Raw genomic sequence first — 27,931 nt, 5'->3', positions numbered from 1 at the left:
GGCCGGCTGCGGACGCTACGAAGTTTTTGTGTGTGCTGTGTTGTGTTGTTTTTATTTTATTTTTTTTACACCAGTGATGATGCTCTGATAATTATAAATTAGGCGAACGACAACGCCCGGATATATTGTAATATTATTCGGCCAAAGGATATTGTGTGTGCGATCTCTAGAAGTATACCTTTATACACCACTCCTCCAAACACGGAATATCATTTGATCGTCCGCGGTTCGGCACCAGGTAAGCGATATTTTATTATTATGCACCTAACTTTTCGTCGTAACCGTTTTATGCTGGCGTTTACGTCAAATCGCCAAATTTTATTTAGCGTGAAATATTCATACATACACTTGACCAAATGGCAGTTATAGTTATTTGCGAACTCACCGCCTCGTCGTTAGCCTTGACCAATATAACGATATACTATTTAATTTTAACGTTTAATAATATTATAATCAGTTCGTCAGCTCGACGACACCTAGACAGTATTTTAATATGTAGTATTAACCACCCAGCACCCGTCGTCTCATCGATCCGACACAATCGAATTTGCACATTGAAACTCGTTTCCGCCCGCCACGCAAGGGACAACTTCGAAGGGGGAATGGCAATATTTCCGTTAGCTAAAGCTGTGAAGAGGGTAGCACACTAGCACCATGCCACCATGGATAGATCGTTTTTATTATGTTTAAAATAATTTTTGCTCGCTTTTATTGTTTTGAGTATAATTAAATTATCGAATCACTCTTCTACTCAAAGCGATAAATTTTTGTACGTTGAAAGTGTTTGTGACGTTTGTGTACACTGTACACATTAAGCCTCAGCCATCTGACTTAAAGTCGTTCATTGTTATCGCGAAACCGAAGACAATTTGATGATAACAATTATATCTTTTCGGAGAATACAAGGGCGACTGAATTATGAATTTATTGTTTAGTGAAAACTTTTAACTTGAAAAAACTATAATTTTTATTAGGACCTACTTTACTTACAACAATGCTTGAACGAAACTTGTGTATCGATACTATTTTAGAACTGTGTTAGTGTGTTACACAAATACAATGCATGTTTAATGGTTTTGCAAAAGTCGCCCCCTTCGATGGGCGTCAATCATCTTCGGGCCAGTTCTCTATGTTCAATTTAAATCGTCCCACAGTGGTCTCGGATGTTTGTGTTCATGAGTTCCTTCCATGAATGAATTCCGTTTGTTTTAACGTTTATTAAGTAGGTATTAAAACAGGCGTTTCCGCTCGGAATTGTATGTGTTACCGATTACTGTTAATTGTACACTCTCAAGTTTTACAAGGTTAAACGTTAGTAGGTTTTATTTTCATTCGGAGCTTTTTCTAAATGTATAGTTATCATTTACAGTTATAAAATATTATGTAAATAAATGTTAATGAATGTAAAATCTAAATAGATAAAGAATATTTCATTTAATTATAAATCGTTCTCATTCATAAATTCTTTAAAAACCCATTAATTTTATTTGCTATCAGATATTCATAAATGTTTTATAGTATTTACATTTAATTGATTTGAATTTTGAACTCAAGAATATTTTTTAATTGTTGCGTTTTTAAAAAATATGTAGGTAGGTAACAGATAATTAATTTTCCATTAATTATTACAACATTACCAAATATTTTTCTAATTAATTATAGTTTAAATAATAAATATATCGACAATTATTTTAAATTAATATTAACAATAAAATTACTTAAACGAAAGATTTAAATATGTATAATATAAGTGGATATCACTACTTTCTGCCAAATTACAATCAATAAGTAATGCTAAATCATCCGCAATGGTGTAACTATTTTTGATTTATTCTTATGTCTTAGTTACATTATAAAATGTGTATATTTATTATTTATTGCAATATGTATATTCATAATCGACTAAACAAAATTTTTAAAAATATAAGAAAACAAAAATAAATAATAAGTAATTCAAAATTTTTGATATTATTTAAAGTCTTTTAGGTTCTAATTTTTAATATTTAGATAAAGACAATATTAAAATAACTTAATATATATATATATATATATATACCTAATAAATAACTAGCAATCAGTCAGAAATTCATCAGTTGCATAAATACAAATTTATGTGATTGTAATAATAATGGATAAAGTATTTAGTAAATATAATAAAAGAGTAGGTATATTACTTATTGAATTTATTTTCGCTAACAATAGAGCTAAATAAACTATTGTTCAAACATTTTTAAAAAGAAGTTAACAATGCCTTTAAATATTTACTGTAATATAAGTAGGTATATAAAATCAATCAAACAGATAGGTATGTTAGATTTTTAAAATAACATTATTTTCAGAATAAAATTGTCTACCCACTATAAATTTTTTCATAATATTTAAAAAAAAAACGAAATAAATTAACACTAAAACTGGGTGTGTCTTAGTCTACGTAACGTAGATAAATGGTCAACTTACTTTTATTAATCACGGACTCTTTCGATTAAAATTTCAGCAATACGTACCTATGAAAAAAATATGAAATTAATTATTATTATGTTAATTTTTAATTTACGAATATTAGTTTTAAAATATTAAATCTGCTAAGCTGTATTTTCTTCGTGTTTAAAAAATGTGTTGTAACCATTTGAAATAATATTATTCGAGATCGTGACATCATATCTTACTGGTGGGTCATCGGTTAATGTAGTCATCTTGACGAGATTCCGCCTCCGCCAACTATATACTTCCTTGATATACTATTACAGCACGCCAAAAACATAAACCTACATATTCAAATATTTACTTGGTATTTTACTGTTCTCCATATAGTAATTTTATACCATTGATTTTAAAATGCGTATTACTTAACAATAATAATTTATTATTAATTGAATATAAAAACAACATAGAATATTAAGTTTTGACATTTTTCTGAGTTTAATTACATTTGGCATATTCATACGGCAGTGGTGTTGACAAACCATATTCTGGCCATAAGCCAAAGTTTCAGGAACTTTCTAAAACTTTAATATAAAAATGAAAAATTATATCAGTATTTTTGGTCTTAGAATAGATAAAATAAAAAAAAAAAATAGACAGGTATAGCCTTCTTAATATTTATATTTAAAATAATATCATCAATTAATTATTTTATTGTAAATAAACGATAACGATGAATATCATGTACACGTTTCAAGTATAGCAATTAATGGGTTGCGCCCACTTGACTTTTCTATCCATTTAATATTTTACGAGTTTCTGGCGACTAGTTTTAGCCATCAATATTATTTCATAATCTAGTGACAAATACCAATACTATTCAAATTTAAAAACACATAAACCATCTATTTATTTTATTATGCAAATCAATATTGCTTACATGTCATTTAAATTTTACTAAGCACTACTAAGTATATTATTAATTTATTTATAAGTATTCAAATTTAAAATATTTAAAAATATTAAGAACAATCATTAATTAATAATTAATTTCGATTTGTACCTGTTCTAGATATTTAAATACAAATCTTATTAAAGTACTTATTTTTAAAATTCTAAGTATGTAGTATAGTTTGTTTACTGTACACAACAATGCATCTTTATAATCGTAACAGGCGCCACATGGGCTATAAAACCAACCCGATATCAATCAATGCGACGATGGTACAATGCTAGGGGTGAAGGTCTGCAGTGTCTCGAACCACTACAACAGTTATCGCCTCATTGTAGCCTTAGTGTCTGTCTGTGTAAATTAACTTGATACAATCCCATTTTAGGCCACGGTTTATGCAACCCGCTGACTAATTGATTTCGACTGAACCGATCGAATCCTGTAGCCTAATTTTTTATCGTTTATGTGAAGGAACACTTGATTAATACTTGCATAATTTTGTTTAAAATGAAATACCTATATAGGTATTTTAGTAAAATACTTAATATAATAAACCTACCTTAAGTAAATAAATAAAAATGTTAGAATATTTAAAATTATGTTATTTTAGTTAAATTAAGAAAATAATTAGTATTTATTATGATACACAACATTGGTCGTCTTTAATAATTATTGTCTATTAAACAGATTTTACTCAGGTTCTTAAGCATATTTTTATTTAGAAGTTTAAAAAAATCGAAAATATATTAATACCTGTCATAAATATATCAATTAATAAATATACCAAATACTAATAAAAAACTAAGTTATATAACATGTGTCTAATTTCTGTAATCAAAGATTTTAATATTTTGAGTAATTTTATTTAAAAACAGAATTACGTTTCTGAAATATTCTGATAAGCTCAGTATCTTTATTAGAAGTAATAAGTGTTCAGTCATTTAGCTTATTGTTCAGTTTTATTTTTGATGTAAGTATATACGGTGTATCGTATTGATGTATATATATTATCTTACTTAATTTAGTTCATAAAATATTTGATTCAAGTTTAAATAATCTGTGGGTGTTCCTTTTATTACTAATTATTTAATATAAGTATTCAATGCCAATTATAAAAGTTACTTAACAAATAATAGATTTTAGCATTGTTTTTAATACAGGTATTTAGAATAAAAACCAAATTAAACTCATTAATACTAATACTCATAATAATAATGTATACATTTTTATTCATGATCGATTAAAATTTAATCACTAGATAGGTTTTATATTAAATATTTATAATTTATTATAAGTTTTATTATCGCTACTAACAGTTGTTTAAGATTTAGGTATAATATTCACATAAAAAACAATCCTGGAAATTTCGTTTCCAAAATAATAACTCTACAATTAAAATTATGTGTATTTCTTACCTATCAGTCTATAAATGATTTAAAAACAGTCAATTTGTTTAGTTATAACAAATTTGTATTACGATGTCAATAATAATGTATGAAAAAAAAAATTACATATAATATTAATATTTTATAATCGTTTTCTTAAATTTAAGTATATTTTTTAAAAAATGTAGTAACTTCAATTTGATTGGTATTTAACCGTTCACATGAGATTTTTAATCTTTGTTAAACTGTTCGATTTTGAATATTTTGTTTTGGACTCTGTTATGTTTTACAAGGCAAATTTTGCACGGTCTACAGACAATTATTTATTTATTTATTTTTTGTAGTTAATGTCCAAATCGATAGGCGTGTTTTTCCAATTAATTGGCATTATCAATTGTTCACAACTCACTAACATTATTAGTTTTGTGGTTATTATCAAATATTGACTGATGTACATTTCATTTTTCTTGAGGAAAAATTGTTGGAAAACGTCGAATAGTTAAAGAGTGTTTTGTTTATGTGCTCGACGTAAATTTACTTACGTAAATATCTTCAAAATATTTAAATAACTATTCAAACTCAAGATGACTATTTAATTTTAAATAGTCAACACCTTGTAACTTATTTAGTAGTACAAAAGTCAATTTATCTAACATACCATAAAATTCACTGTTCTGAATCGTTTTTATCATCGTATCATTGAAATAAAGTTTAACATTATTTGTGGGGCTATATCAATTTTATTATTTACAATAACATTACCTAGTTAAAAATGTAATATGATAAAAATTAATTATTGTTCCCATACTTACCTCCTTTTTTTAATTTTGCAAAATCTCATGAAGTTTTTTTCGGAGACTAAATTTCTAGGCGGTTTTTTTTTTTTTTATTAAGTATAATATGGATTTGTCGAAACTTGCTATACAATTGTATACTATCTATCGATATTACCTTATAATTTGTCATAAATTATAAATAAAATATAGGTACCTATACTTAGATAGTTATTTTATTAAATTATCCTGGTAGTTTTATTATAATCTTTTGTTCAAATCATTAATTGTGTTTTTCTATTACCTTAATACTTACTTTTCACTTATTATTATATCGTATATGATTTAAAACTATTTATTATAGTAGGTAGTTATAATTTATAATATTATAGTTCATCAGCATAACATAGTATAGTAGGTAGTAGGTACTAAAGATAATGGCAGCGCACTATTCGTTTTCTCTCTCTGACTCATTCGTAATATAACAAATTTTCGTTCTGCAAAACAAATTTTAAATTGTTACCCTAGCTTTAATACTAAAGTGAATTAACTTATTATAAAACTTAAAGTTAAGAACATTATCCATGCTTATATGTTCAGCAAAATCAATCTTGTTCTATAATAAGCTTTAATGTTAGTGTGAATCGACCTATCTTTTACTATCAAATTTTAAGTTAAGAACATTGTCTGTGTTTATACGTTAGTTGTTTTTAAGATACTTGAGCACTTTTAAATTACAATATTTTACATAATTTAGTAGTAGGTACTATATTACTATAATTATATAAATGTAAAATATTGTAATTTAAAATACTGTACAAATGTACTATATTGTTGGTATATTTTTAAGACCCGAGCGCATCAAGTTATCTACTTTAATGATACTTTCGTAGTTAAAATTTTAAAAATTATATTGTTAAAGTACATTTATAATCATCAACGAAACATTTATTGGGCTATTTGTACCACTAATTTAAATTTGTTGCGGAAGTCACAATAAATCTCGCAATATATTAACTAAAAAATTATTAAAAAATGTATTGAATTGAATCATTGGTGTGTACTAACTACTAGCAACAAATTTATAATAAAATTAACAATAATTTTAGATTCTGGTTTCCTAAATGTATGGTGTAAATGTATTATCGTTTATTTAATTATTATAAATTGTAACTATGGTAAATAGCAACTACTGTAATTATTATTTCTGGAATATAATTTACTTCATTGAATTTGATACACATGAATACATTAGTTACTTATGTATAATTTAGTTTATAAGCAGATATTAACAATTACAATATTATAAAAATCATTAATAAAAGTCCATAGTTTTACTATTACTATTTATTAGCTGTAAGTTCAATATTGAATTACTAATAAAATAAACCTAAATATATGGTTTGTAAAAAATAAACTAATAACGCTTCAAAAAATATAATATAATTTGTATCATAATCTTAAATTATTATTATTATTTATTTATTTATTTATTACTTTTGTTTTATTTATAAAAAAAAAAAAAGAATATTAGATTTGTGTTTTTGTATTTTGATTTATTGACTTTTACTTATCTATTATTATATTGGTACATATTTTATCCAATAATTTGTAAGCCTATAATATTATATCATGTTTACACTTTTACAACTTGTAACAAAGTTAACCTTTCATGATTAAAATTTTAAAAATTTCGGAATCTTTATCTTTATTTTTTTTTACATGAGAGGTTAAACCAGATTATACATCCTCATCACTCATATTTCTTTCTTAAATGAATACTTAAAACATCTAAACTAAAATATTTATATTATAATTTTTAATATTTTTCTATTTAATAATTTTTGATGTTCCAAATATGGTTTTTATTTGTACAATAATTATAAATATTATTTATAACTATCTTATAAACCATATTAAAATTATTTATGTAATTTATAAATAATAACAATAGAATAAATAAAAATATTAATATTCCCGTTAGCTAATTAAGTCGTTCAGAGTTTAAGTTGCGTGCCTGTTGTTGCGAATGGTTGTTGTATTCTCGAGATAGTTTTAATTTTAATATTATTTATTCGACATAATACAATAATAAGTTTTATTTAAATTAATTTTTTGTCTTGTTCGGTGTTCTAATGTACATTTTTTGCTTAAACCCAAATTATTTTTATTGATTACATTTTATACTTAAAAAAATTTTGATGTATCTGCTTTCATATAAATGTAATTAGTATCATATTATTTTTCTTGTTTTAAATAGTATAGAAATTTACTCCTGAAACTTAAGCATACGTAAAAATTAAAATACTCCTATAGATGGTAGATAATTGACGTATGTTAATTTACAAGAATTTAGCTAGATTTGTTTATAATGATTGTATTATTATACTATAAATAACATATTAAACAGTTAGTAATAGCTACAAAATTCGCACCTTAACTGGGTTCGAGGAATCAATAGTTTGTTATAAATTATTTATAATAGGAAATTTAACATAACATAAATATGATACGTTTTATTAATGACTAATGAATTATAATAGTAATAATAATGAGCAGTTTAAATCGAAATTGTTTTTATTTATTTTTCAATGGATCAAGACGCCGTGTTAGGTCAACAATTATAGTAGGTATCACTTTTTGTTTCTTTGACCTTTCACAAGTTTCAGTATTTTGTACACACGATATATCGCTCAAACAGTAATATTTTAAGTATACGTAATCAGCTGGGTTTATATAATTTAAATATTTTATTTAAAAATATTGGTAAAATATGTCAATTAAACATCAAACATGTATTCATTGATAAATTACCGTTTATGATGAATTTCGCAGAACCACTCTTAGCATAGTAGTCTTCAGTCATAACTCGGCGCAACCGGTTTTGACTTTTACTTCTTTACAAGTTCTTGTCTTCTCAATACGAAACCGTTCAACGAATTATATATTCTTTTACAATAATTCTTTTACTTTTTTTAATAACTTGTATTAAATCTGTTTCGATACCATACAATTTAAGTGATGGAGTTAATTTTTATTTTTTAACATAGGTTTTATTATGTATTGTGTAATGTATTTTCTGTGTAATATGCATAATATATTATTTTAATTATATATTATTAGTTATTACATTTTAAATCGATCCATCAGTATATTTTATATACGCTCATTTTAAAAATAGGAGGAATTGTTGAAATGTTTGGCAAAAATTAGTTAAAATAATAGTCTATGTGATAAATGTAGACGTGTAGTCCAGTAGTTGGTTTTATAACTGAGTTGGCCGTAGTTGTCGCTTTGCCAAACATGGTAGAAGTAGAACCTAATGTTATTCTCGGTACATTCCTCCCCTGTATAAAGGCGCTTTAAGTTTTTTTTATTCGTCGAGTATCAGCATTGTCGGATATTTCATGTGAACGGGAAATATTGTAATAAACTCTGTGCCTCCGTACATTAGAAACGCCGGTGTTCATTTTTAGGATATTATATACAAACCGTTACCGCCACCGTATATTATGTTTAACAGTTTAACGTATACGTAGTACGTACCGCCACAGAGTTGGGCCGCCATTAACCGCTTGCACGGAATTCTGTGCGTGTATAAAATCGATAAGTAACGCCGCCGTCTCTCCGAGGCCAGTGGTTTCCAAAACGGAAACGAAAAACCGACGCTTTTGTTCGGTTCGCGTCGTTGGCGTTAAAAAACGAAACCAAAAATAAAAAAAAAATGTGTCACGGTGGTTGAACTTTGAGGTCGATTTGGTATATTGTGTATATGATATTATGGTTTGCGTTGTAGGAAAAGTGTAGGCAGATATACAATAATATTATAATTATTATTATCATCATTACTTGAGTATAAGTTTGATATAACGATGATATTATAACAATATCCGATGACAACCACCGCGTGTATATAATGCGTGTTTTAGAAAAAGAGCAAGAGGAGGGTCACCTCTGTTGGTCACTGTAGTATGAGCGTGCTCGTGTATACAGTGTGTTTTAGTTGAACGACCTGTGTTCGCGTTGTGTTGTGTTGCTTTATTTCACGCGCGACACATTGTTCTGCTGACGGGTACCGTTACGGACGTTGTGTGCGCGTGGTTCGTAATAGTCGGGCGGTAAAAGGATCACGGCAGCGGTGATGATGACGACAGTGCAGTAATAATTAAATGTACGTAATTTTGTTTGTTTAGAGAAGTTAAAGAGTTCTTATTCAATATTGTATGTGCTGTATTGTGTCTATGCCACTCAACTGATTTTTTATCAATGAAAATTCAACTTTTCTAGCAGAATCATGTAGGAAAAAAATTAAAAACAGGACCTAGTGTTCATCGAATTACTATTATCTCACTATCGACGGTGAGTAGGTATTTTATAAAACAGACACTTTGTTTTTCAGTTAATTTGTACATCATAATTATTATAAGAATATTATATCTCATGATTATTTAAGACTAGGGAGTTTGGTTTTTTTTTTTTATTAATCGTGACATTATTAACGTATTATACTATCATAATTATAGAGGTCGTGATTAAACACATTCTGGAACACGAATTGTTTTGTTTTCATTATTATTTTATGTTTTATTATCTACTAGCTCCGAAATTTATTACAACATGTTGAAATTAACCTGAAGACCGAATTTTCCCCTTGACTGTCTAATCTGTGTAATAAAACCATAATATAACTGTTTTTTTTTCAGTTCTCGCATTATCGTAATTTATGTACGTATAGCAACGTGAAAAGAATATAGCCATAATGTCTTTAATGCGTTCTGATTAAACTTTCAGTTTCTATTTTTGATATTGGTTTTTTATTTAAAAATCTTAAATTATTTTCTTAGAAGGTGAAGTTTGTCAGTTATATACTTATATATAAACACCTACAATGTAATATATTTTTATGCATTAAGTGGATTGTTTTACGGCTACGCGTTAGTTGGGTGTGGCTCCCAAATGAAGAACAGCATTTTCCTTGACAGGCTACCATTGGATCTTGCCCTGGATAAATAAATTGTAAATTTTCGCGCAATGTCTGACCCGTTTCTAAACACTACGTATACTGCCGAATTATAATTCTCTCTGATGCGTCAGCGCCAATGTTGTAGAATGCAGCACAATCGTGTGATGTGTATTTTATATAAGAAATAATATTGTCAAAATTCCGTAAGAAAACTCAAAAATGTCGGTAAACGATTTATATTGGACACATATTTTATTTATTTTTTAACTAATGTTTACGAATCATTATTATTATGTTATTTATATTTTATTTCTATACAAATACAATATGGTTTCGTTGTTGTTAGCTTATTCACCGTTGTTGGACTTTGTGCGTTTCCGATTAAACAACAGTTTACACAATTTTATTTTGAATACAGGTACATTATATAATATGTATTTATATTATATTTATCAATGTCAAATCGTACATTGTTGTTGAACATATTATAAAATTGTATACATTCGGACCGTAATAGTGCTATAACGATAATCGCATCGACAACATGTGGCTTAATGATAGTTATAATATAAGTTTTAAAACATCAACGGGACTACGAGAGTGCATAATTAACTATAAACAATACCCCAGATGTACCAAGTACATTATATTTTACAACTAGTTCGATCAATTTACACGTCACATAACTAGTTTTTAAACAATGACGTGTATAATTTAGTCGTTGTATTTGTATAAGTATTTATTCAAAATATCTATACAAAATAGATTTACGTGCATGCGCATTGTGGAGGCTACGAATCATGTGTTGCATGATAGAATAAAGACTTTTTATTATGTTTTCTATCATATTTTAATAGCGTATAATTATTATTGAATCATAATTTAGATTATCTACTCATTACTTAAATGCTCCAATAGTTATTCACAAATATTTGCCTATAATATGTTATGTACTGTAATATCATTTTTTTCTTGGTTTAATACTTTTTAACTGCTAACGGTATAGTTTTTTTACTCTTAAGATCAAGTAACTATTATATCTTCGTTTTTTTATATCTATGTGTGAAATTAGTACATTGTGAACTACGAACGTGTTTTTTATTGGATTCATTTTAAACGAAGACGAATGAACGAGAAGAAGGAAAAGAAAATGACGTTATTATAAAAAAAATCTGGGCTAATTGCTCTATATAAGTATTATAGCCGCAGCCGATACCACCAAAGGAAATGTTTCACTGTTCTTGTTGTATATTATTTTCCCAGTGACGTCCATTTTGAGAGAGAGCAAAATAAAATACGACAATTTTATTATTATTATTAACAACTTAACAGACCAAACTCGCTGCCATGCCAGTGACTGATGACTAGTAGCACGCAAACTGTACCGATTTAAAACTAGCAATATTCATAATATAATGTGTAAATTGTATACTGGAAGGGCACAAGCCTCATTGTATTAGTATGACTGTTTTAAAATTAATCTATTTCAATTTAACCGCAGCTGGTGGATACAACGCCTACACTGCATTTTTCTCGGACTATTTTTTTAAATATTTATTTTGGAAATAAATGAACATATTATATGACATTCTGAGTTTCTTACTCTTAATGACTTTTAATTATACGAAAAGAATAAATAGATATGGATTTTTTCATTGTAATTTGTATTTAATCACAAAAATAGTATAATACCTACTGTATCATGATATCATATTTAAAAAAAAAAATTATTAAACACATTTGTTTTGTAATTTCTGTGAAAATGTACTAAAGTTATTTTATATTGTGCAATATTAAAGTGTCACATTAAATTTATTTATTATTTATTATTGATCAAAGAACTATATGATTTACCATTTGAACTATAATAATTTTAATTTTATAATAATTAAACTTATTTAAAAATAGTTTAAAAAAAAATCATAGAAATATATAATATTTTATATGTCAATTTCATAATAATTTCAAGAGTATCAAATTAAGAAATTAAATTGCTACTAAAAATTTAATTTTAAATGGTCTTTTTGTTGGATAAAAAAAATATAAACAGTACTTTCAAAATTTAGTTTGATGTAGTATAAATTTACTTAAATATATTATTAATTAAAATTAAAATTATGTCTTGCAAAGAAATAAACCCTTTTGCCCCTTCCTTTGCATTACATCCCACTGTCTCCTCTACGCATCCGTTTAGTAGCATATCCCGTGTAAAACGAGTGTTTCAATTTTAAAAATATTCTCAACAGCTTTGAAAAGCGGTTACTGAATTCTATTTTTGTTCGTGCGTTGCCTTGTAACTGCTCTCATAATGCTATGTATTACCCCTACCATGAAATTTTTCGACCAATTCTTATGTACGATATTTTATGTACACTCACGTGGTATTATTCGATAAGTTGATTTTAGTCAGGTTTCGTATATTTATATGGGTGGGACAAACATAGTTGTCTCTTCATGCATACTACATTAATAGGAAGTCAAAATTGTGTTGTCAAAAACAAAAAATATAATGATCCTACTGACTACTTTAAATAACTGTCTCATTTTTAATACTAGCAACTCCTCTTTCTTTGTGTAATATCTGAAATCTTAAGTATTTATGCTTTCAATTTAACGTAAACATTAAAATTAAATTTAACTTGAAGCATTTATTTCAAAAAGGTAGACAGTAAACAAAAAACTAATATAGATTGTCTACTAAGACAAAATGTTAATTTTTATATTATTTTTATACATAAAACTTAATATACGCGTGTGTCTCACGACATATTATTATGTGTGATGGTACAGGTGTGTGTTAAAATTTAATGTACATGTGAAATTCAGTTCGTATTTTAGAATCTTGCATGCGTGCTTGTGATCATGTACGCAGACATATAATAGACATTAATGTATGTGCAGACCATCATTATTTAGGATATCCGGTAATAGTAATACGTGATTGATTTAACTTCAAGACTAGAAGACACTATTATTTTTCACTGTATAATTTTCTCTTTATGATATAATTTGATAAATTACTTTTCTATCATAATTACATTATAATAAGAGTTTTGTGTATTAAGTACCTACTATTCATGTAATTATTATTTTTTAAATATTATGATTAAATATAAATATATATGTATGATTATTCGTTACTAATGAATATTAAAAGTTATGAATGGTTAATTAATCGTTTAAAACCCGATAATTATGTATTGAAACCTGAAAAATGTTACGAATATGAAATTAAATATTGTTTTAAAAAAAGTAAATAGTAATAACTTAATAATAATAATATATAACGATAAAAAAAAATTGTAAATGTTTTCAAAAACATTCGAAATAGTTAGATACGTTAAAATAATTAATTAGTCAGTGAATGTTATGACTTATGACTTAAACAGGAATAACATAATGTACTTGTAAGTTGGTTTTGTATATTAACTTTAAACTATATATTAACTGTTACAGATATAACAAACTATATAGAGGTGTCTGGTTGTCATGACGACAGATATCTCTGTGGTCCGGTGGGATCCGGCCATACAACAAGACGGAACCGGTATTGTCGAAGATTATGAATATGATGGAGGAAACTCTTCTTCAAGATTATTTGAAAGATCCAGAATTAAAGCTTTAGCTGGTAAGTTTTGCTTTTTTAATTTTCCCAAAAGCAGTGAAAAAATAAAAACGAAAGGAGCAATTATTTCTCTTTGTCAATCATACGTTATTGAATGAACTCGTAGAGACTAAAAATTTGTAAATGACCTTTCGGTGTACCTCTCAACTCTAGAATATTACTCATATTATCCTTATCAAACAGGGGCTCTGTATTAATTTATTTAATTAACTGTTTTTCAGACGAGAGAGAAAGTGTCCAGAAAAAGACATTTCAAAAATGGGTGAATTCGCACTTAGTTCGGGTACATTCTCGAATCGGAGATTTATACATAGATCTCAGAGACGGAAAAATGCTTATAAAACTATTGGAAGTTCTTTCTGGAGAACGATTGGTAACAAATATACTTGAAATTAAAATAAATATTTTTGTTATTCGATTTTTAACATGATTATTTATATATAGCCAAAACCTACTAAAGGAAAAATGAGAATACATTGTTTAGAAAATGTAGATAAAGCTTTGCAATTTTTAAAAGATCAGAGAGTACATTTGGAAAACATGGGTTCTCATGACATTGTTGATGGAAATCCAAGGCTTTCATTGGGTCTTATATGGACAATTATTCTTAGATTCCAAGTATGTATTAACTTTAATTTCTGCTATTTAATATCATACTAATAGAAAATATACACATTATTTAATGTCATATTTAAATTTAATTTTAGATTCAAGACATTACCATTGAAGAAACTGACAATAAAGAGACAAAATCAGCAAAGGATGCTCTACTTTTGTGGTGCCAAATGAAAACAGCTGGCTATCACAATGTCAATGTTCGAAATTTCACAACTTCCTGGCGAGATGGTCTTGCATTTAATGCAATCATTCACAAACATCGTCCTGACCTTGTTCAATTTGAAAAACTTAGCAAAACTAATGCCATGTACAACTTGAATAATGCATTTAACACAGCTGAAGATAAATTAGGAATTGTGAAATTATTGGATGCTGAAGATGTATTTGTTGAACAACCAGATGAAAAATCAATTATTACATATGTTGTTACATACTATCATTACTTCAGTAAAATGAAACAAGAAACAGTTCAAGGAAAGAGAATTGGTCGTGTTGTTGGAATTGCTATGGAAAATGAGCGTACAGCCCAAGAATATGAACGTCTAACTAGTGACTTATTACAATGGATCAAGCAAACAAAAGAGTCATTAGCTGAGAGGAAATTCTTGAATTCTTTGAATGGTGTTCAACAACAATTACAACAATTTAACAACTATAGAACTGTTGAAAAACCCCCAAAATTTGTCGAAAAAGGAAATTTGGAAGTGTTACTTTTTACACTGCAATCTAAAATGAGAGCTAATAATCAAAAACCATACACTCCCAAAGAAGGAAAAATGATTTCAGATATTAATAAGGCTTGGGAACAATTAGAAAAAGCAGAACATGAAAGAGAGTTGGCTTTAAGAGAAGAAATTATTAGACAAGAAAAACTTGAACAGCTAGCTCAAAGATTTAATAGGAAAGCAAGCATGCGAGAGACATGGTTGAGTGAAAATCAACGGCTAGTTTCCCAGGTTAGTTTTTAATTAAATTAACATCTTACATAAAATTTAATCTTTAAAAACATTAAAAATTAATGAGAGTTTATATAATTCTTACAGGATAATTTTGGTTTGGATTTGGCAGCTGTAGAAGCAGCTGCAAAAAAACACGAAGCTATCGAAACAGATATATTTGCATATGAAGAACGTGTAGAAGCAGTTGTGACAGTGGCACAAGAATTAGAAACAGAGGACTATCATGATATTGTCCGTATAAATGCAAGGTAAATTTTAATTTTAATATAATTTTTGATTAATTGCTTACAGTATCATTTTTTTTTTTTTTTAGAAAAGACAATGTTCTTCGTTTATGGAACTATCTTCTTGAACTTTTGAAAGCCCGTCGTCACCGTCTAGAGTTGTCACTACAATTACAACAAAACTTCCAAGAAATGCTATACATATTGGATTCTATGGAAGAATTGAAAATGAGACTTTTGTCTGATGATTATGGCAAACATTTGATGGGAGTTGAAGATCTTCTTCAAAAACATAGCCTCGTAGAAGCTGACATTAATGTTTTAGGAGAAAGAGTAAAAAGTGTTGTTCAACACTCCCAACGTTTCTTGGATGAAGAAAATACAGAAGGTTATAGACCCTGTGATCCAGCTGTTATTATTGAAAGAGTTCAGGAACTTGAGGATGCTTATAGTGAACTAGTCAAATTGGCTGTTGAAAGACGTGCTCGTCTTGAAGAAAGCAGGAAATTATGGCAATTTTATTGGGATATGGCTGACGAAGAAAATTGGATTAAGGAAAAAGAACAAATTGTTTCTGCTGGAGATATTGGTCATGACTTAACCACTATTAATCTGTTGCTTTCAAAACATAAAGTAATATAAATACTTGGAAATAATTAGATTTAGTAATCATTACTTACTATTGTTTATTATTTATCAGGCACTTGAAAATGAAATACAGAGTCATGAAAGCCAATTGCTTGAAGTGGTAAAGGTTGGAGAAGATTTGATCAATAGTAACCATTTTGGTGCCGATCGTATACAGGAACGAGTATCCAGTACACATTCTATGTGGGAACATTTAATCGGCTTATCCAAACAAAGACGCAAGCGTTTGGAAGATGCCGTGGATTATCACCAAGTAATTAAATTTTTTTTTTTTTACTATATTTATATTGTTATTTAATAAGTACATATTTTGGTCCCCCCCCCCCCCCCTCGTCCTTCCAAATTAAATAAAAAAAGATATTACTTGACCAAGGTTAGGTTAAGTTTTATCTGATAACCTTTTTTTTTTTCTATGCGCCCCCTCCCATGGAAAATTTCTGGATCTGCCCCGGATTTTAATTCAGTGGACTTGTCTTTTATATTACTATACTAAATACCAATAAAAAAGTATTTACTCATGAAATAAATTAAGCTAGTCAAATCAATAAATTATATTCATGGGTTGAGATTTATTACATTTTTATGTTTTTCTGCATTAGTTGTTGAAAATTCAAAATTTAAATATTTAGATTATAAAATTTAATTCAAACTTTAATTACCTTTTGTTTGTATACTTTGCTATATTTTTTAAAAATGTACATTTAACAAATTTAAGTATTCTGAACAATTATTAGTATTATATTAACTATTTAAGTATACTTTCATATACATACCATGTTCAATTATTTTCTCTGCTTATAGTTTAAACTCCATGTTATAGAACATTTTTCCATAAATTTAATTGTATATTTGTTAGTGTATTTTGAACTTTTCTTACTGCTATAAGTCTCAAACTTAATGATTATTAATAAATAAATTCTCAATGATAAAAAAAAAACTTTCAATTTGATTTAGCCAACGATATGTTTAAGTTCATAGTAATAACTGCGTATAATTTGGCATTTATACACACACATTATATATAATATTTTTGCAAATAGGTATAAAAAGTTTAAAACTTTAATTTTTACTTTTTATTTTTATTGTTTGCAATCATATTGAATTAACTGTAGTAAATGTTTTTTTATAATTATTTCTTTTTTCATATTATTAAGAATCTATTCAAGAGTTATTTTCAACATTTTTGTAACCAACAATTAAATTATGTGTTATTTTAAAATAGTGGTTTGCTGATGCTGATGATGTTGACATTTGGATGTTAGATACTTTAAGATTAGTGTCTTCTGAAGATGTTGGCCGGGATGAAGCTAATGTCCAATCATTATTGAAGAAACATAAGGAGGTATTTACTGTTTATTTTTTTATTTCATGGTTAACTCCATATATATTTTATATATTTTCCTTCATACTATCCATAGGTCAGTGAAGAACTAAAATCATACTCGCAAACTGTTGAAGCATTGCGTTCCCAAGCCAATCAATTAAGTGCTGAACCAGGTGCACCAACAAGTGGACCTGAAGTAAATGAGCGTATGTCATCAATTGACAAGCGCTATAAAGAATTAGTTGAATTAGCCAAACTTCGACACCAGAGACTCTTAGATGCTCTTTCTTTATACAAGCTTTTCAGTGAAGCTGATGCTGTACAACAATGGATTGGAGAAAAGGTATTTAGAAAATAAATGATTTCTTAATTTGAACTTACTTTGTTATGCCAAAAATATTTTTTCAAATTTTAGAACCGTATGTTGGAAACCATGAGCCCTGGAAAGGATATAGAGGACGTTGAAATAATGAAACATCGTTATGATGGTTTTGATAAAGAAATGAATTCAAATGCATCACGAGTTGCAGTTGTGAATCAATTAGCGCGGCAATTACTTCATGTTGAACATCCTAACTCAGATGAAATCGTAAACAGACAAAACAATGTGAGCCATAAAATTTGTGAATTTTTTATTTAGAAATAAATTCAAATTTGTTAATATTACAAATTCATATTTGTTCATAGTTGAATCATGAATGGGCTGATTTACGAGATAAGGCTGAAGCTAAACGTGACCAACTCAATTCTGCTCATGGTGTACAAACTTTCCATATTGAATGTAGAGAAACTATTTCATGGATTGAAGATAAAAAGAGAATTTTACAATCAACAGACAGTCTAGAAATGGACCTTACTGGTATAATGACATTACAGGTAAAATAAATTTATTCTTTTTACTGTTGTACAAAAAATAAAAAAATGATTTTATTATTTGTTATTTATCACAGCGGCGTTTATCTGGCATGGAAAGAGACTTGGCTGCCATTCAAGCAAAATTAGACTCTTTAGAATCTGAAGCGCAATTGAATGAGAAGGAACATCCTGAAGAAGCTGCTGTAATTCGAGAAAGAATAGAAACAATTCAAAAAGATTGGGAAGAATTAACACAAATGGTAAGAAAATAAACATTTTATTTTAATTATAGATAACTTATTTGTTATAATTTCTCAGTTGAAAGAAAGAGATTCTAAACTAGAAGAAGCTGGGGATCTTCATCGTTTCCTACGTGACTTAGACCACTTCCAAGTTTGGTTGACTAAAACTCAAACTGATGTTGCTTCAGAAGATATTCCCTCTTCATTATCAGATGCTGAGAAACTTCTTTCCCAACACCAAGCAATTCGTGAAGAAATTGATAATTACACTGCTGATTATACTCAAATGATGGAGTATGGAGAAAAAGTTACAGCTGTAAGTGTAACTATTTATTAAATTCAAATTTTTTAAGTAGATGATGTATAATTTCTTTATTAGGAACCGGGAACACAAGATGATCCTCAGTATATGTTCTTGCGAGAAAGGCTCAAGGCTTTGCGCGATGGATGGCAAGAATTGCACAAAATGTGGGAGAATAGACAACAACTTCTTTCCAAGTCACTCAATCTGCAAATGTTTAACCGTGATGCACGTCAAGCTGAAGTATTACTTTCTCAACAAGAACATGTTCTATCTAAAGATGAAGTTCCAGTAAGTTAAAATGTTCTCATATGATTAAAAAATAGAGATAATTTTAATATTTTAATTCTTTTTTAGTCAAATCTTGAACATGCTGAAAACTTGATTAAACGTAATGAAGCTTTCATGACCACAATGGAAGCTAATGAAGACAAAATTAATGCTGTCACTCAATTCGCTAATAAACTTGTCGATGAAGACCATTTCGAAGCTGATAAAATTAAAAAGAAAGCAGCTTCCATACAAGAACGTCGGGATGCAAATCGTGAAAAAGCCCAAGAACTTATGGATCAACTTAGAGATCAATTACAACTTCACCAATTTCTCCAAGATTCTGATGAATTACAACAATGGATCCAAGAAAAGAAATTCACAGCTCAAGATGAAACATACCGAAGTGCTAAAACCGTCCATAGCAAATGGACACGTCATCAAGCATTTGAAGCAGAAATTGCATCCAATAAAGATAGATTAGATAGAGTACAGCAATCAGGAGAAGAATTAATGAAAGAGAAACCTGAATTGGCTCAAATAATTCAACCAAAGATATCTGAAATGTTAGGTCAATTTGATGATCTTGAAAAGACCACAAAAGAAAAAGGTGAACGTTTGTTTGATACAAATAGAGAAGTTCTCATACACCAGACTTGTGAAGATATTGATTCATGGATGGATGATCTAGAAAAACAGATTGAAGCAGCTGATACTGGAACTGATTTGGCTTCTGTCAATATACTTATGCAGAAACAACAGATGATTGAAACCCAAATGGCTGTAAAAGCTAAGCAAGTTGTTGAATTAGAAACACAAGCTGAATATTTAAAAAAGACCGTTCCTGAAAAAGTTGAAACAATTATTCCAAAGAAGACTAAAGTAGAAGAAAGATTTGAACAACTTAAGGAACCATTAAAAGTAAGACAAAGACAACTAGAGAAAAAGAAAGAAGCATTCCAATTTAGGCGTGACATTGAAGATGAAAAATTGTGGATTGCTGAAAAGACTCCAATGGCTACATCTACTGAGTATGGAAATAGTTTATTCAATGTCAATATGTTACAAAAGAAAAATCAAGTAAGAAAATTGATTTTTAAATACTATTAGTATTTTTATTATCTATAAGATTATTAATCATTATTTAAAATTTTTATTTAAATTCTAGTCTTTAGGTAACGAAATTGATAACCATGAGCATCGCATTAATCTTGTCTGTGGCAACGGTCAAAAGTTAATTGATGAAGGACATGAAGATGCTTCACAATTCACAGACCTCATACATGACTTAACTCAGCGCTGGCAACAACTTCAACAAGCTGTTGAACATCGTAGAAAAATGTTACTTCAATCTGAAAAGGCCCAACAAGTATGTTGAATATATTAAAATTAATTTTTAAAACATTTTAAATTTCAAATTAAACAATGTTTAAAATATAAAATATTCTTAAATTAATTTATAGTACTTCTTCGACGCCAGCGAAGCAGAAAGTTGGATGGGTGAACAAGAATTATATATGATGGTAGAAGACCGTGGAAAAGATCAGATTTCAGCACAAAACTTAAAAAAGAAACATGAATCCTTAGAATTAGCTGTTGATAATTATGCCGATACAATCAGACAATTAGGTGAAACTGCTCGTCAACTTACGAGTGAAATGCATCCTGAAAGTGATCAAATAGCTGTAAAACAATCTCAAGTAGATAAATTATATGCTGGGCTAAAGGATTTGGCTGGAGAACGTAGAGCTAAATTAGATGAAGCTTTGAAATTATTTATGTTACACCGTGAAGTTGATGATTTAGAACAATGGATTGCTGAACGTGAAATTGTTGCTGGTTCACACGAACTTGGCCAAGATTATGACCATGTCACTGTAAGTTATTTAGTTTATAATTTCTTTAGTAGGTCATTTATATCATATTTTTAGTGATTTTTTAAATATTTTTATAGTTGTTGTGGGAGAGATTTAAAGAATTCGCTCATGATACTGAAGCAACAGGTAGTGAACGCGTAGCAACAGTTAATGGTATTGCTGATCAACTTATCAACATTGGTCACAGTGACTCGGCTACTATTGCTGAATGGAAAGACAGTCTTAATGAACAATGGCAAGATTTATTAGAACTTATTGAAACTAGAACACAAGTAAACAATTAACATATTTTTTCTTGATATTTGATATTAATATGTTATACTGTTAGATGTTGGTTGCTTCACGAGAACTTCATAAATTCTTCCATGACTGCAAGGATATGGTTAGTCGTATTGCAGAGAAAAGTCATGAAATGTCTGAAGATCTTGGTCGTGATGCTGGTTCTGTCCACACATTACAACGTAAACATCAGAGTTTCTTACAAGATTTACACACACTCAGCACTCAGGTTCAAACTATCAGCGAGGATTCTGCTCGATTACAGACATCATATGCTGGTGATAAAGCTAAAGAAATTACTGGACGAGAAGCTGAAGTTGTAAATGCTTGGGCTGCTTTACAATCAGAATGTGAATTACGCAAACAAAAATTAGCTGACACTGGTGATTTACACAAATTCTTTAATATGGTCAGAACATTAACCTTATGGATGGATGACGTTGTTAGACAAATGAACACATCAGAAAAACCAAGGTAATTTTATTTTTACTTATAGTATTTATTATGACATATTATAACTTTTATCAATATTTTTAGGGATGTAAGTGGAGTAGAACTATTGATGAATAATCACCAGAGTTTAAAAGCAGAAATTGACACCAGAGAAGATAATTTTACAGCTTGCATTTCTTTAGGAAAAGAATTACTTTCAAGAAACCATTATGCTTCTAATGAAGTAAATAATTATTTGATTGATATTAATACGTATATTAATATATATTTATTAACTGTTTAATTTTTTTTAGATAAAAGATAAATTAATGTTATTGAATACCCAGAGAAATTCATTATTGAATAGATGGGAAGAACGATGGGAAAATCTTCAATTAAGTTAGTTTTTGGAACAATCATTTTATATAGTATTGTTATATTAAATGTTTATTTTATAGTTTTGGAAGTATATCAATTTGCTAGAGATGCTGCAGTTGCTGAAGCATGGTTATTAGCCCAAGAACCATACATTATGAGTCTGGAATTAGGTGTAAGTCAATTTAACCAACCATAATACTATTATTACTATTATTAAACTATTAATTGTGAAAAAATTTGTAATAGATGACTATTGATCAAGTGGAAAATTTGATTAAAAAACATGAAGCATTTGAAAAGTCAGCCATAGCACAAGAAGAGAGGTTCAGTGCTTTAGAACGATTGACGACTGTATGATTAAATAATAATTGAAAAATAAATAATTATTTTAATAATATTTTTAATTTTATGACTTATTTAGTTTGAATTGAAAGAAATTCAACGTAGAAAAGAAGAAGAAGAACGAAAACGTCAAGAAGAGTTAGCCAAACAAGCAGCTCAAGCAGAAGCTGAAGCAGCTGAAAAAGCTGCGTATGTTAAAAAATATTTGTACACTTTTTACTAGAAATATATTTATTTGTTAAATAAAGAAGAATCTACATCTTGCTTATGTTTTACAGTGCGGAAGAAGCATCAGAAGCTGATGGAAAACAAGCTAAAGATGGAGAAGGTCGTCCTGGTAAGTTAGCTTTTGTGATTTTAGTTTTTAATTTCAATAATTATAATAATGCATGCAAAATAATGGGTGTAAAATAAGTGGTAAAAGTATGTGGTGGTGCTTAGTCAAAATAATATATTAATTTCTAAATAATAATAATTGTTATTATTATTTTAAAGTTGTAATTTAAACATTTTATAATATTATAAAATCAATAATATAGAATTATACACTATAATTTATAAGCTATTAAATTAATAAATGTCCAATAAAAACATTTATAATTTATTTTAATCTAAGTACCATTAAACAATATATGTATTTCATGTATATCTGTCGATGGGTGAACAATAATTAAAAGAGAAATATGTATTATATTGTAAAAAACCAGTATTATATAAATAAACTAATCATGCACTCTAGGGTTGTTGATATTGTAATATATTTATTATTTATAAATATCAAATAATCTAATGCATTGAAGATGGGATTAAACAAATGATGTGATGTAAATAAACACAATAATGGTTTTAAAGCTATTGCAAATTATCAATACACAGTATAATATAAATGCAACTGTTTGATTTTATAATTTATCGTGTTAATGTATAAATATATAATATGTGTATAAAAATATTTAAAAAATATAAGTTATTCAATTACTAAGAGCTATATTTTGTGTAAAAAATATGAAGTTTAGTTGAATAAATTGAAACATTAAGTAGGGAACTTGAAATTCGAAAAACAATATTGACACATGTATAATATGAACATATTGTTTTTTCTGTTATTTGCACGCTTGCATTCTCTAAATCTAACATTAGCGTCAATACGTAAACCTCCACCCACTAACCTCGCACTGACATCGCCCATCGAAAAACCGACCGCAGGTCAGTTAATTTAATTTAAAACAAATATAATATTTATTTTATTCTATTAAAACTATTTTGCATGCATTTTAAATGACTTAGTTAAAAAATACAGCGGGTATATTTTATAGAACGGTGCTATGCTATTGCATGACTCGCTAATATTTTTCAAATTGTAGTAATAGTGATAACTTATTACTTTTTTTTGGCATGAAGTTGAATTGAAAGTGTTTGTTATTAACATTTGTAGTGCATGAGAGCTCTGTATCGAGTAGGAAGAGCATTGCCAGTCCCGCCGCGCCCGCAGGGGTCGCTAGATCCTCATCTACGTTGCCCTCAAGTAAGTATTTCAGCTATCTCAAGCTTGCTTTCAATTTGATTATATTTATATTATTTTCATTTTTGAAGTTTAATCGTTAGCATGTGGACGTACTTTCTCATGCTTTGACATGATACTATGTGCGTTAACGATTATTTTTTAGTTTGCTTGTTTTGTAAAAGTATTTCTGTTTGTGTGTGTATTTTGAAAACGTAGCTTCGCGAAGCCAATTAGTCAAAGATCGCAACAAGGACAGGTCGCGTTCAAAATCACCATTCCGCAGTTTCCGGTGGAAAAAATCACCGCAAAAGAGCCCGTTGTCTGCTGTATCAGCTAGTGACGACGAGGCCACCGTTGAACCAACTTCAGGTATTGTAGTCTTAAACATGATGCGAAAATATCCGTCGTATGTATACTTGCTTGTGTATACGTCTTGTGCATGGTCATAACTTATGACTCATAAGCTATACAATTATATAAAACAACTAGCATGGCATGAGAGAAAGAAGTTATACACAGACATGGGAATATGTCGTGTATGATGTCCATCCATTACATTTGTTTTAATTGCACCCTGTTGATCATTGGTTACAGATCAATCAGCCACCGAAGCTGATGGTGAAATTCTAGAAGGAATACTCAACAGGAAACATGAATGGGAATCTACCACGAAAAAAGCGTCCAACAGGTAAAAGATACTTACTAGTTACTATTATTTTTAATTTTTTTATGCACGAAACATTTGACGTTTTACAACCTACATAAAATATAATAATTTCTCTAGTAATGTTATCGTTACATAATTTGTTTATTTTTTTAACTATTTCTGGTAAAATTAAATTAGAAATAATTCCCACCCCCCACAAGGATTCATTAGGTATGAGCTAAAAGGTTTTTGACCTACAACCATTGTAAACATCAATTGTCGATCAATAAAAAGGATAAATATTTTTAGTATCACGCTTATTAAAGATTATTGTGTGGTCATGGCTAATTAAAACCGTAGCTTATAGACACTTGCAAGATATATATCTTATATGTAGTAAATAAAATAATTTAGGGCGGTAATTTAGTTTGTTTACAACGGATGATCCTATTTATCTCGTTACAACTTTGCGAATAGTATTCACTTGGTTTTGTATTATCTGTAATAATATGGTTAACACACAGCAAGCTGTAGCGTCACAATCGAAAATTATTTATTTAATTTTATGAGTTTTATATATTACTTAAATAATTAGATATTATAATACTGTTTAACTTTCATATTTTTAATTAATTTTTTTTAGTGATTTACTTCAATATTATTTTATTTTTTTATTTTTGTTGTGAATTATGTTTCATAGCTGTTAATTGTTTTAGACTAATTGATACAATCTGATAATTTTTAACATTATAATATAATTGACAAAATAATAAAATAAAATTAATCTTAAAAAATATAAAACATTTAAAGATTTGATAATTTGATATGTATGTATCAAATATTAAGTATCTACAATAAATTCATTCAAACTTTTTCTAGATCAAAATATTATTTCCAGTGTCACAATTTTTTAGGGGTAATAAGAATACCATCACAAGTTAGGTGTATAAACGTACATTATCCCCTATGATCCTCAATGACAATATTAATTTTGTATGCGAACTAAATTACGTTCTTATGTAATGACATAATGTGAATATTATCATAAAATATATTAAATTAAAAAAAAAATGTTTATCGTAATATATTTTATCATATTATTTATATAAGCCTTGTAGCTTTATAAATATTTTAGGTGCTATGAAGGCCACGGTTTTCTTTGAATACATAATATTCACCCCTTCCATCTCTCCCACAAAGAAAAAATCACTGTATTAACATGAAATCATGGAAATGACGATAATAATATTATAATTTACAAAAATATAGCGAACAATGAGTATCACATTTCAATTTTTTTCAGCTCTATAATATTATGTTACTAATATTTTATAGACCCCTCCCCCATCTACGACGTCCTTTATAATAACGCGTTAAAAACATTACATGTATTAACCATATATTATTACATCTATTAACCTTTATCCGTAGATCTTGGGACAAGGTGTTCGTGTGCGTTCAGGGCTCGAGCTTGGCGTTCTACAAGGACGCCAAGACGGCCAAGACATCGCCGGAGACGTACTTCAAGGGCGAGGCGCCCATCGACCTGCATGGCGGCACGGCTGACGTGGCCACAGACTATACCAAGAAGAAGTTCGTGTTGCGCGTCAAGCTGGCTAGCGGGGCCGAGTTCCTGTTCCAGGCTCGCAACGAGGCTGAGATGCGCCAGTGGGTGAGCACGCTGAAGAACGTGTGCGAACAGGACGCGGCCGGCACTCAGTCCCGGTCGCAGACGCTGCCCGCGGTAGGAGATAAACGCGACGAGCCCAAGCGCCGCAGCTTCTTCACGCTGAAGAAGGTGTAAGGTAGACGAGGACCATCTCGACCCCCTTTCCCTCCCCATAAAAATCCCAAAACTGTGTCGTTTGCGCGATCGTATATTTTTTATTTCACAACCCGAACACGCGTTCACTTAAACACACACACACACATACACGCCGCCTCCGCCGACTCTCGCATCGTATTATATATTACTTGATATTAATAATATATATCATCTTTTCCTCACGCCACGCGCGTGTGTCTTTATATTTTATTTTAATTCAGATTTGTATTTAATTTCAACGCCGTTCGTGTGTGTATACCTTTTTAACTGCCTTACAATGTATTATCATCATCGACGACAGCTATATAATAATAATAATTATACTATATATATATATATATATACATTATAATATTTTATTCCTTTATACTCGCTTTGAAAATACAAAGTATATATATATATGTATATGTGTGTGTACTTGAAAAGAGTCAGCTCCCAACAACGTTAGGTTTTTGTTTTTTCACTTTTCACCAACGTTTTATTATTATTTTATATATATATATATCTATTCTATGTGTATACCAATATTAACCAAAACAATATATAATGAATGTTTAGTTTTTTTTTTTATTTATTTATTTTAAATCCTAGAGATGTTTTATTTATTTACTGTATTTTTATTTATTTATTTATTTTTTTTTTTTTAACGCCTATTTACACCCGTCTAATATCTAATTTATTTATAAACAACTCTTTTAAGCTATAATATTTAATTGACACGTTGTTCATATTAAAGTATTATTTTTGTTATAAATTTAAAATAACAGTAACGCCTGGTCGATTAAGTATATTAATGAATAAAATATATTTAGAGCAATTTTAGAATTTTTAAGAATTTTTATTAATTAATTTATATATATATATATATGAATAGATACCTATATTTATACATAAATATAAATTTTAAAATAACTTTATTCATTAAAATTACAGAAAAAGAAATTTTCTTATAGAAATCACACCATTTTTAGTTACCTCTAAGGCTTTAAACTTTAAAATGTACATTTTAATACAATTTTGCTATATTTATTTTTAAATAATATATATTTAAAAAAAAAAAATTCTATATAATATATATTATTCTACTA

The 27,931-nt window shown here is 28.4% G+C and overlaps 1 protein-coding gene across 5 annotated transcripts; it reads left to right on the top strand.

Annotated features, from left to right (window-relative positions):
- On the top strand, positions 1-27,432 carry LOC112598484 (spectrin beta chain). Of its 5 annotated transcripts, none has more exons than XM_025344957.1 (30): positions 1-238; positions 13,951-14,122; positions 14,341-14,492; positions 14,564-14,737; positions 14,827-15,693; positions 15,781-15,944; positions 16,010-16,553; positions 16,621-16,821; positions 17,791-17,910; positions 17,987-18,235; positions 18,308-18,499; positions 18,580-18,768; positions 18,843-19,007; positions 19,066-19,305; positions 19,369-19,581; positions 19,648-20,640; positions 20,729-20,929; positions 21,024-21,437; positions 21,515-21,709; positions 21,766-22,190; positions 22,254-22,392; positions 22,463-22,547; positions 22,607-22,698; positions 22,773-22,877; positions 22,948-23,057; positions 23,147-23,205; positions 24,304-24,393; positions 24,589-24,741; positions 24,967-25,060; positions 26,450-27,432. In XM_025344957.1, exons 2-30 carry the CDS (start codon positions 13,984-13,986, stop codon positions 26,820-26,822), a joined length of 7,137 nt encoding a protein of 2,378 aa, XP_025200742.1. In that variant the 5' UTR covers positions 1-238; positions 13,951-13,983; the 3' UTR covers positions 26,823-27,432. The 5 variants fall into 5 exon arrangements, with proteins under 5 accessions (XP_025200742.1, XP_025200744.1, XP_025200745.1 ...); XM_025344958.1 differs by lacking the exon at positions 1-238 and adding an exon at positions 9,625-9,702; XM_025344959.1 differs by lacking the exon at positions 24,304-24,393.
- The last annotated feature ends 499 nt before the right edge of the window (positions 27,433-27,931 follow it).

This window comes from Melanaphis sacchari, unplaced genomic scaffold (genome assembly GCF_002803265.2).
Source record: "Melanaphis sacchari strain LSU unplaced genomic scaffold, SCAv2.0 Contig48_pilon_pilon, whole genome shotgun sequence".
Classification (NCBI taxonomy): Eukaryota; Metazoa; Arthropoda; class Insecta; order Hemiptera; family Aphididae; genus Melanaphis; species Melanaphis sacchari.
Note: the sequence above shows the minus strand (reverse complement) of the source record. Positions and strands in the feature narration are given on the sequence as shown.

Bases quoted from the DNA above. Each gene is read 5' to 3' on its own strand.
- LOC112598484 (XM_025344957.1), top strand. From the start codon at position 13,984: ATGACGACAGATATCTCTGTGGTCCGGTGGGATCCGGCCATACAACAA. The intron at 15,945-16,009 runs GTAAATTTTAAT...TTTTTTTTTTAG, and splicing joins ATTGTCCGTATAAATGCAAG to AAAAGACAATGTTCTTCGTT. The intron at 19,008-19,065 runs GTAAGAAAATAA...ATAATTTCTCAG, and splicing joins GGGAAGAATTAACACAAATG to TTGAAAGAAAGAGATTCTAA.